Raw genomic sequence first — 12,583 nt, 5'->3', positions numbered from 1 at the left:
TGCCTTCTATCTTCAAATCTATTAATTATTGTTTTATGTACTTTTATGTCTATCATTTGATGCACAGATATTGACCGAGGTTATGTCTTCTTCATCTTTTGTGCCTTTAATCATTATGTAATGTCTTTATTCCCCTCTCCTCCATTTTATTGTTGTTTTCATCCTGAAGACTATTTTATCAGAAGTTAGTATTCCCACTCATGCTTTTTTGTGGATGCCAGTTCCTTGATACACAGTTTAAAAGCCTTTAATATCTCATTTCTTAAATGTGTCTCTTTTAGGAAATATATTGATGGGCTTTGTATTTTGTGTGTTCTATCACGGTCAACACTCTTGGCACCAGTAGCCAGGAAATCAAAAACATATTACGATGGGAAAGTCTGCTGTTAGGGACCTCTCCAGGGTACTTGAGAGCTATGGTGTCACTCTGGAGACTAAGGTGCATCTGATACAGGCTATGGTCTTTGGAATCACTTGTTATGCATCAGAGAGTTGGAAAATGACTAGGGAGGATAAAAGGAGAATTGATGCCTTTGAACTGTGGTGCTGGAGAAGAGTATTGAATGTACCATGGACTGCCAAGAAAACAAACAGATTCAACGTGGAGAAGGTTAAACCAGGCTACTCCTTGGAGGCAAGGACTCTGAGGCTTTATCTGACATACTTTGGACATGTTGTAAGGAGGGAGAGGTCCTTGGAGAGGGACATCATGCTTGGGAGGATGGTGCAGGAGGGGAAGACCCTCTATGAGGTGGATTGATTCAGTGACTAGGGTAATCGGGATGGGTGTGTCAGAGGCAGTGCGATTTGCACAGGATACGGCAGGGTTTAGGACTGTTGTATATAGGGTCGCTATGAATCGTAAGCGACTCGATGGCACATAACAAGAACAAGAACAACAACAACAACAACCTTAAAAATAATAATATGTTTAATTCCTTGATGAAGTTATCAATGTTTTTAACACTAATTTATTTTAAAATAATTTATTGCTTATTTTAAATTTATTTATTATTATACTTGAAGCTATTTTGTGTCCAGTTCTACTTGCTGGTGAAGATGGTGCCACAGCTAAGTAAAAGATGTAACCTGGACATGTTCATCAGTTTGTGTCAGGAAATTTGAAAGAAAGCTGAAACTGACTGGAAGAGATCCATTTGTTCCCATTCCCAAGAAAGGTGTTTCAAACAGAATGTGGAAATTATTGAGCAATATCATTAATCTCACATGCAGGCAAAATGTTGCTGAAGATCATCCAAAAATGACTAGAACAGAACATTGACAGAGAACAACCAGAAGTTCTGGCTGAGTTTAGAAGAGGCTGAGACACTAAGGATATCATTGCTGCTGTAAGATGAACTTTGGCTGAAAGCAGAGAATATACCAGAAGAATATCTATTAGTGTTTTATTGACTATGCAAAGGCATTTGACGGTGGATCATAACAATTTACAGCTAGCATTGAAAAGAAAGAGAATTCCAGAACAGTTAATAATGATTATACAAAATCTATAACTAGACCAACAAGACTTAGAGAAAGAGAATACTGCATGGTTTAAAATCAAGAAAGCTGTGTGCCAGGGTTGTATCCTTTCTCCATACCTTTTCAATAGGTATGAAGAGTAAATCAATGGAGAAAAAGAACTCTTTGAAGAGTGTATCATCAGGATTGGAGGAATATTCATATTTTAAAAATCTGTTATGTAGATTACACAGCTTTGTTGCTGAAAGTGAGGAAGACCTGAGACACTTGCCGCAGAGGATTAAGGACTGCAGACTTATTTCAATATGAATTCAGTCTCAGCCTCAAGAATCCAAAATCCTCATCACTAGGAGAATAAGCAACAACATCATAGTTGGAAAAAAGATTGAAAATCTGATATCAAGGATCTTACCAAATTCCTAAAGAAGAATTATGTCAGTTTAAAGACTAAACTGTATCCAATTCAAATCACAGTATTTCCAAACACCTGCTATAAACGTGAGAGCTGTAAGTAAATAAGGACTAGAGAAAAACCAATGCTTTTGAATTGTGATGGTGGAGAATAGTGCTGAATATACCATTGCCTGGCAAAACAATAAACATATATCTGGAGAAAATGCAATCAGATTGCTCCTTAGAGGCAAGAATGGAAATTTTTTTTTTCTATGTATTTTGATCATGTTGTTAAAAGAAGCTATTCCTTGGGGAAAAGGTATCATGCTTGGGAAGGTGGACTATCAGTCAAGGATAATGACTCAAAGAGATGGCTTGTTCCAGTGGCTACAGCAATGGACTCAGATGTGTCCAGGATGATGAGAATGGTGTAGGATAGGACAGGGTTCATACTGTTGTTCATAGAGTCACTATGCGTCATACTTGACTCAACAGCGCTTAACAATGACAACAAAGTTGTTGGCAAAGAAAACTGAAGCAATTCTTTTTTGTATAGTTTTGGTTTTTTCGCATCCAACTTTACTTCCATTTGGGTGTTGAAATCCTGAACTACTTGTTTTTACTTAGAAATTTTATGGTATAGGAGGGAAATTAGCAGCTAGTTTTAAAATTTTTAAATTCTTTTTTTTAAAAAAATTACATATATATAAAAAACATTTTATATATATATACAAAACAGCATATATATGTAAAACAGCATATATATAAATATATATATATATAAAACAGTTATTTCTACTTACCATTAAGTTGTTATAATGTTAAACATGCATACTAAAATATTAAGTAATTTCTTTAACTTTTAAAACTCCCTTGTAGGTTTCTTCATCTGGATAGTCAGATTGTTCTCATGGTGTTTAAAATATATAATAGTACTTTACTAAAGACTCCAGAAAGTCACAGAGCTATTACATGCTTCAAAAATGATAGATAATAGAGAAATTATAATCTCCCATTTCTTTTTCAAAGTTTACAATCAGAAGTATATAAAAACAAAATAATTTTGGTACATGAAATTTGTTATGAAATTTGAAAATATTAACTTTTAAAAAAAATGCCACTATAACAATTGGGGAAGAGATATAAACTAATATTCTGACATGCTGAAAAAAAATTCAACTACTGGATCTTTTTATGTACTGCCAGTTTCTGCCAGTAAATCTTTATTTACTTGTATCTCCAATAATATCTGCAGATGTCATGAGTAATCACATTAGAAAAAATTAAAACATTTCTACAATCATCTTGTAGATATCTTTTTACTCATTTGGTGATCATCATTTTAGTGAGCCTGAAATGTCTTATGTGGATTGATTTATTTTAGAGTATATTTTTGCCCTTCTTATAGTTTATCTTTGTTATTGGATGTGTGATACTCATTTCAATGCATTTTTAAGAAAAGTGAAAATCTAGTACTATTATTATGTATTTGATCTTCCATAAAGTTTGTGCATATTTAATAGAATTATTTTCAATGAATATTGAAGAAAAGATTATGTCAAAATTGGAGACCAACTCTAATGTATCAGCTATATATTATATATGTATTCATACTTTGATGACAAAAAGCATAATGCATGATGTTAGTTTGAAAGAATAAAAAATAGTGATTTGGCTACAATGACATATGGACATACTAATGTTGAAAGTCCTTGAATAGGTTAGCCTAATTATAGATAGGAAGCAATCAAATAAATTAAAAACTTCATTATTAAGAGACTTTCTTATTTTTGTTTTACTATGATTCAAAATTTTTTTACTTCTTTGATAGAAATGTCATCCTCTTTATAGAGTCATTGAAAGCTTGTTTCACTTGCTTGTTCCTTAAGGTATAGATGAAGGGATTCAACAAGGGGGCTACAGAAGTTGTGAGCACTGAAACACCTTTATTTATTGCCACCTCATCCTTTGCTGATGGCTTGATGTAGATGAAGATACAACTCCCATAAGTGATGGAAACTACAATCATGTGGGATGAGCAAGTAGAAAAGGCCTTTTTTCTTTGCTGAGCTGAGGGGAATCTTAGAATTGTCCTGATTATATATGTATAGGACAGAACCACACACACTAGTGTGATAATGAGTGCAAATACAGCCACAAGTATAATTAACTGCTCCAGCACCCAAGTATCTGAACATGAAATTTTCAGTAGGGGTCCTGCATCACAGCTAAAGTGATCAATAGCATTGGAATCACAGAATTCAAGCTGAAGACCCAAACTAAGTGGAGGGATAATGATCATCAAGCCAGATACCCAACAACAGAGGACTAACAAGGCACAGACTCTGTTGCTCATGATGGTCATGTAATGCAGGGGTTTACAGATAGCTACGTAGCGATCATAGGACATGGCGGCCAGGAGGAAAAATTCGGTTGCTCCAAAGAGAATAACAAAAAATATTTGACAGGCACAAGCATTGTATGTCACAGTATTATCACCTGTTGATATACTGTAAAGGAATCTAGGAATACAGACAGTGGTAAATGAGACTTCTAAGAAAGAGAAATTTCTGAGAAAAAAGTACATAGGAGTTTTAAGGTGGGAGTCCATCAATGTAAGGGTAATAATAGTCAAGTTTCCCGTCACACTCAATATGTAGGTAAGAAATAGGAAGATAAAAAGCAGAGTTTTCATTTGTGGGTCATCTGTCAGTCCCAGCAGAATGAAAGTTGTTATAGCTGTGTGATTTCTCATCATTTGCTTTTGACAGTTATCCAACCTGTATGTAAAAAGCATAGAGGTTTTGTGAGGAGTAGATACCAAAAATCTATAGTCAAGTAAAGCAAATTTACAAGTTTATTTTTACATCATAATCTATGTGCCCTTGCTTTAATATCCTTCCTGAAATGGCCATGTGGTATAGTAGCAGAGATTTTCTTAAGAATTTATTTTTACAATAAATTTAAATTTTTCTACAATCATTCTTTGACCTAAATGAAGCTTAAACTCTATAATCCACTATATGGAGTGGTGAGGATTTGCACTGCCAACTCAGAGGTTCAAGTCCACCAGCTTCTCCACAAGAAAAGTTTGGGGTATCTCTTCTTAAGAGATTTACTGCCTGTGAAAACCCGCTTAAGGGTCAGCTATGAGTAGGTTCTGACTACAAAGTATAAAACAACAACATTTGATTGAGTGGAAAAATTATATCTTTAATGAATATTGGTTTTGGTTCAAGAAAAATCCTTAAGATTTTTTAGGATATAAAACATATGTAGATGATAAAGTATGTAATATATGTTTATTTTCCCCCCACTAACAGTAACAAAGTTCAACCGCAAACAACAAATGCTGGTGAGGTTGTGGAGAAATTGGAACCTTATTCACTGTTGGACGGAGTGTAAAATGGTGCAATCATTATGGAAGACAATTGAATTTTCTGAAAAAAGTTGTAAATAGGAATATCTTATGACCAAGCAATTCCAATATGGGGAAGATATCCAAAATATATGAGAACTGCCACTCAAATAGATATATGTACACACATGTTTATTGCTGTGTGGTTCACAATAACAAAGAGATGGAAGCAAAATCAGTGCCCATCAACAAGTGAATGGATGGAGAAGCTGTGATATATTCACACAATGGAATACTATACGGAACTGAAAACCAAGAAACTAATAAAATAGACAAAATTGATGACCCTAGAGGACATAATGCCAAGTGAAACATCTCAGTCATGGAAGGACAAATACTGCATAATGCCACTGTTATAAAGCAGGATTGATATGGGGGTTGTGAGGAAACTAAGAAAAGAGGGGATAAATAATGAACAGTGCATTGAAGCAGATGAGGGAAAGGACTATTTAAAAGGAATGTATGATTAGGTATTGTTTGCATGATGACAGTCCAGAGTAAGAAGTGCATAGCAAAGTGGAGTGGGGTGCAGAGAGGAGCAGGAATGAGAGAATCTTTTAAAAAAGAAAAGTGAACTAGGGGGAGGGAGGAAAATGTACTACAATGAACAAATGGGAATACTAGTTGTCTGTAAACTTTCATTAAAATACTTATAAAAAATAATTTTAGTAGTAAAATATTATTTAAAAGATAAGAATACCTTTCCCAGGAAAAGAAAAAAATTGATAATGACAACAAAATACAGCATTGAATTTAAGATTTTCTTTCTTCTTTATCCATCTCTATTTATATTCCATACTCCTTATTCTTATGACAAGTGACAGAGTGCACAGAAATCACAGGGCTAATTCTAAGTCAGTTCGTGTCTGATGATCAGAATACAATAGAGTTATTTTGCAGAAGACAGATGGGCAATATCAGTCCTCCCCCACCCCATTTGACCCCTCAATCCTCTCACCCCAAGCCAGTCCCTCAGCTAAACTCACCTCCCTGTTCCCCAACCCTCGCCTCCCCGCCTGTAATTTACAGTCTGGCAAATGTGGTAGAGGGGCAGCCCTGACCCCTTTTCCAAGTCAAAGACAATGAGTTTTTGGAATGTATTATGTAAACCAAAGGCAAAGAAGAGTATTGAATATACCATGGACTGCTAGGAGAACAAACATGTTCATCCTGGAGAGGGTGAAGCCAGGCTGCTCCTTGGAGGCAAGGATTCTGAAGCTTTGTCTGACATATTTTGGACATGGGAGATGGAAGTCATGCTTGGAAGGGTGAAGGGACAGTGCAGAAGAGGAAGACCCTCGATGAGATGGATTGATTCCATCACTGGGGTAAGAGGGATAGGTGTGTCGGAGACAGTGAGATTGGCAAGGGATAGAGTAGGGTTTAGGGATGTTGTACCTAGGGTCGTGATGAGTTGCAGGTGATTCAATGGCACATAACAACAACATTATCTGTACACAAACTCATTATGATCAAGTTAATTTTGAATCATGACTAGCCTTCTTTGAGCTTCAGAGACTATAAAATTTTACAGGAGGTGGTGATACTATCTGCCTTCTGTTGATGTGGATAATCGCTAACTAGGTAACTTGCTAGTCCACTAAGACTCCTTTCATTATCTATAAATAGACTTATATGTATCTGTCTTTCATAAAAAACCTACTGCCCTTAAGTAATTCTGACATATAACAATCCTAGGTACAGAGCAGAACTGTAATATATAGTGTTTCTGATGATGTACATCATTACAGAAGTAAAAAGCCTCCTTCACCTTCCTACTATGGAAAGGATGGTAGGTTTGAACAACTAACCTTTTTTAGCATTTCAATGCTCCACACAATCACACAGTACTCATTTTAAGAAAATGTATTCGTGTATTTACAAAAAAAAAGGAATATTCTCATATATTTTATGTTATATTACAGTTATTTATTATCTTATTTAATGTTGTTGTTGCTGTTAGGTGCCATTGAGTCGTAGATGACTCATAGCGACCCTATGAATGAAAGACCTGAGAACTGTTCATAGAGTCTCCGAGGCAAGCCATTTCGGAAGTGGATGCCACTCCTGCTTCCAGGCTTGTTTTAATCGGGAAACTCCAGCAAACACTGTCCCCCATGGGTAACCATTATCACATTTGGTACATCAGTGTTACAGTGTTCACCATCACAGCAACCACAAGTTACCTCTGTACAGCAATGCACAGCCCAGTGCTATACCTCTTGCGATTACTTGCGCATGAGGACCACCATGCCATGCTCGGGCAGCAAGAAGCCACAGAAAATATTTAATAATATTAAATATATATATTACAGTTTATTTTTTTCTGGAAGTCTTTAATTGTAAAGCTATATTTAATATTTCAAAATATGTTCCTCCAGGCAGAGTTTTTTATTGTGGTTTCTTTTTGCTTCTTTGAAGGTATATTTTTAAAAGTCTATAAAATGTAAATAAATCTTTACTTTCTTATGTCCTCTCAATATAGGCTTTGATCCACTATAACCTGATTCTCATGTCTCCCCTTTCCAAACATCTATAATTTCTTCATTGTTTCTCTAACAAATACCAGATTTTACTTTTATTTTACCTGACATTTTCTTCCATTTAAAGGTCAGGTCACAATCCTTGCCTCTAACGTGCATCTTGATTGCATTTTCTCCGAGATAGACTTGTATGTGCATCTCGTATGGGATATTCAATACTCTGCTGCATCATGACAATTCAAGCTAAGAGAACTGAAAATTAGGTTCAAGTCTCAGGTCCATGAAGGATAACCAAATCATGCACAATGTAAGATGTATCAAAGATAATAGAAGGAATGCACAAGTCACTGTACCAAAACATTTGGTGAACCCAGAACCATTTCAGAAAGTAGCATATGATCAATATCAGTAGTATTGAAGGGTGAAGCATAAGTTTCATTGACTAAAGTCATTGGCAAAAAAAAAAAACACTAAGAATTTATGAAACACAAATTGAGATGTTTCAACAGATGCAACCTTGGACCTGCTCACCAAATTTAGAAGGCAGCTACCTGGTCAAGTTGAAGAGATTCATAATTGTTCCCATAGTAGTAATAAAAATAAGATAAGCCAACAGTGTGGAAATCATGGGAAAATGTCATCATATCACAAAGTTAAATCATGCTGCAGATTTTTGGAAAATGGCTTGAGTATTACATTTACAGGGAACTTCCAGAAATTCAAGTTGGATTCAGAAGTCTTTGAACGAAGGTTATAATTGCAGATGTCAGATGGATTTTTGCTGAATATAGAAAATACTAGAAGGATATTTACTTGTGTTTTATTGATGATACAAAGGCTTTTTACTGTGTGTCTCATAATAAATTAAGGATACCTTTGACAAGAATGGAAATCCCAGAACACTCAGTTGTGTTCATATGAAACCTATATATGAGCCAGGAAGCTGATGCCCAAACAGAACAGGGAATACTACATGGTTTAAAGTCAAAAGGTGTATGTCAAGGTTATATCTTTTTGCCATATCTAGTCAGTCTCTCTGCTGAGGAAGTAATTTGAGAAGCTGGACTACATGAAGAAGAATTTGGCATCAGGATTGGAAAAGGACTCATCAGCAACCTGCTTTAAGCAGATGACACAACCTTGCATTCAGAAAGGGAAGAAACTTGCAGTATTTACTGCTGAAGATCAAACACTAAAGCTTCCAATATAGGTTATGTTTCAACATCAAGGAAACAAAAATTCTCACTACTGAGTGAGTAGGCAATGTTATAATAGAAAGGGAAAGAGTGGAGGTACAGCATAGGAGAGGAAGAACTAGGATTAGATGGATTGATATAGTAACTGGGGCAATGAGGATAGGTATGTCTGAGTCCGTGAGACTGGCTCAGGAAAGGGCAGGCTGCAGAGCTCCAGTCGCTATGGGTTTCACATGACTCAACCTGTGTAACAACAACAACATGATTTTATTTTACTTATATCTATAGTTGTGTCGAGGACTCTCCTTCATAGGGTTGCTAATGAGTTGCCAGTGACTCGACAGCACTTAACAACAACAACAACATATCTATAGTCAACACCCATGTTAACAGCAGTTGAGAAATTAAAAGATATGTAACATTTGTAAAATCTGTTATCAGTGATGTCTTTGCAGTACTGAAGAGCAAAGATAGTTTAAAGACCAAGGAGTGCCTAACTTAAGCCAAGACATTTTTAATTGCTTCCTATGAATTTGAAAGTTGGACAATAAAGAAGTCTTAACAATAATTGATGCCTTTAAATTGTAGTGTTGTTGAAAAATATTGACTATGTCATGGGCTAACAAAAGAAGAAACCTATTTTGAAGAAAGTGGAAGCAGCATGTTACTTAGAGACAAGGATGGTGAAACTTCACCTTATCATCTTTGGGTATGTTGTCAGGAAAGTTCAGCCCTTGGAAAAAACATATTATGGGAAAGATTGTGGATTTGAGAATGACAGGAAGAGCCTCATTGTGATAGAAACACATTGTGACTACAACAAAGGGCTTGAACATGGCAGAGATTGTGAAGGACAGACAGGATAGGATCAGGTTTTAATATGTTCATAGAGTAGCTGTGAGTTGTCATTGATGTACTGATCCATAATAACAACAACGAGCTCTAGTGGCCTTGTGGTAAGAAGCTGCTCTGCAATCAAGAAGTCATGTTCAAATCCACCAGATGTTCTGGTAGGACAGTGAGTTTCCTCCCATGCAATTTACTGCCTCTGAAAACCTGCTGGAGAGTCAGTTATGCATCATTTGTGACTCAACAGTGCACGATAACAACAGCAAAAATATTACACCTCAGATTTTTCCTTGCTTGCTTTATTTTTTATGTTTCAAGGATGACTTTGTCCTTGCTAACTGGTTAGATTATTATTATGATGAATTTTAAAGAACACATGTTTTCTTCATTAAAACTACTGCTTAGCATATACCACCAACTATATGTTCACACATCTTTTATATTCCCCATTCTCAAATTAAGACCATACCTTCAACCTTGCCCTCCAAGCCTCCTTCTATTCCAGTGGTAACTACTTCTTGTTAAGTCATCATATCATTAATAATGCTTGTCATGTTATTCATGGACAGGGCATTTATAATTTTCCTATCTCATCTCTCATTAATACCTTATTTTCTTTTTTTTCTTTTAAGTTATGATTATTCATGTCCTTTATGTTATTTCTTGTTTTGTATAACTGAAACTTCCTATCTTCCTTAGACTGTTTGTAATCTATTAGTCCTTCACAATATTCTATAGGTCTCAGATCTTCAGGAAAGTATCCATTTATTCACACAGACTAAATAAAATTTTCACATGTATTTTAAAGCACTTGTTGTCTACCAGATACTATAACATATTGTATTCTATGATAATACATAGTCTGTTTTTGTAAACTTCTGCAAAGAAATGACTATGATTTACACATCTTGATATTTCTTGTGCCTGACACACATAGAGACTTCACTAAATGTAATCTGAACACCTTAAAAGAGTCTATACTCTGAAAATAGGCCATTGGTGAATCACAACTATAGTTATCAGCACACATTAAAATTTAGAAAAGCAAATAAAAGGCTAATTCAGTGTGTCTTCAACATAAAATGTATCTACTCAGAATTTGAACAGATGCTTGTTTTTCACCCATTGGTACTACCTAAAATAATCTCTTTTCATCAAGCTTTGAGTTTAACAAGCTTCCTTCCTTTTTTTCTCTTTAGTAAAAGAATATCACTTTCCTCTTTCGTCTTCATAATTCACTGATCATCCTATAGTTTACACGGTTCTTACTTTTCATAGCACAACTTAAATACCGCTTTTTTTTAGCACAGAATTGTGTTTAAACCTCCTCATTTCTTTTAGTGTGGCCTTTAGTATTTTAAATACATTACCACCTCTTTTAGTAGTTAAGCAGTTAATCCTCCTTATTTATAAGAAACTGTCAGAAGTTCAAGCTGGGTTCAGAGGAGGCCAGAGCATCAGTGATCTCATTGCTGATGTCAAATGACTTCTATTTGAAAACAGAGAATACCAGAACAATGTCTATCTGTGTTTTATTGATTAGGAGAGCACATTTGACTGTATGAATCATAACAAACTAAATATTGAGAAGAAAAGAAGTCCCAAAACACTTATTTGTGCTCTTATTAAATATATGCCTAGATCAAGAAATGTCAACACAGAGGAAGGGAACAGAGCATGGTTTAAAACTAGAAAAGGTCTGTATCAGGATTGTATTTTTAAATCATACCTATTAAATATGTATGCTGAGAAAATCATTCATGAAGCTGGACTTTATGAAGAAGAATGAAGCATCAGGATTGAAGGAAGAATCATCAACAACCTGTGTTCCGCAGATGACACAATCTGGCTTGCTGAAATTGAGGAGTACTTGAAATACTTGATGCAGAAGGTCAAGGTCTACAGCCTTCCAAATGGATTGCATCTCAACATCAAGAAAGCAAAGGCCCTCACCACTGGAGTAATAGACAACATTAATACAGGTGGATAAAGGATTAAAGTTGTCAATGATTTCATGTTACTTGAATCAACAATTTCAACAATTAACAAACTAGGTAGTAACAGTCAGGAAATAAGGAAAAGCATTGCATTGGATGAATCTGCTGTCACTCTCAGGGACCTCTCCAGATTGCCTAGGAGCAATGATATAAGTTTGAAGACTTAGCGGTACCTGGTTCAGGCCATGATCTTTTCCATCACTTTCTATGCATCTGAGAAATGGACAATGAATTAGGATGACAAAAGTAGAGCTGATGCTTTTGGTGGTATTGGTGGAGAGTATTGAATATTCCACGAACTATTAAAAAGAACAAAAATGTGCATGCAGAATGTTGATGGATGCAAAGAAGGCAGAACTTGGTCTCACATACTTTGGACATGTTGGTAGGAGAGAATATTCCTTACAGAGGGACAAGGTGGAGGGTCAGCAAAAGAAAGGAAGACCCCTAAAAAAGAACATGTGTTGACACAGTGCTTATAACAATAGGCAGAGATAATGTGGATAGCACAGGATAGGATATGATTCAGATCTGCTGATCATAGAATTGCTGTGACTAGTACTTGATACACTTAATAACAACAATAAGAGTTTTTGCCAATTTCCCCCGCACTATATTATGATTACTCATATGCAAGTTCAAGCTGAAGCTGAGGAAAATTAAACCAACTCCACAGGAGCCAAAATATGACTTTGATTTCATACCACCTGAATTTCAGAATCATCTCAGGAACAGGTTTGAGGCCTTGAACACTAATGAGCGAAG

At 35.5% G+C, this 12,583-nt stretch overlaps 1 protein-coding gene across 1 annotated transcript; it reads right to left on the bottom strand.

Annotated features, from left to right (window-relative positions):
- Positions 1-3,691: 3,691 nt before the first annotated feature.
- On the bottom strand, positions 3,692-4,630 carry LOC102852317 (olfactory receptor 6C2-like). Its single transcript, XM_006883943.1, has one exon. The coding sequence runs from the start codon at positions 4,628-4,630 to the stop codon at positions 3,692-3,694; it is 939 nt and encodes a 312-aa protein (XP_006884005.1).
- Between the last annotated feature and the right edge of the window lie 7,953 nt (positions 4,631-12,583).

This window comes from Elephantulus edwardii, unplaced genomic scaffold (assembly GCF_000299155.1).
Source record: "Elephantulus edwardii isolate Elephantulus edwardi_28Jun2011 unplaced genomic scaffold, EleEdw1.0 scaffold00030, whole genome shotgun sequence".
Lineage (NCBI taxonomy): Eukaryota > Metazoa > Chordata > Mammalia > Macroscelidea > Macroscelididae > Elephantulus > Elephantulus edwardii.
Note: the sequence above shows the minus strand (reverse complement) of the source record. Positions and strands in the feature narration are given on the sequence as shown.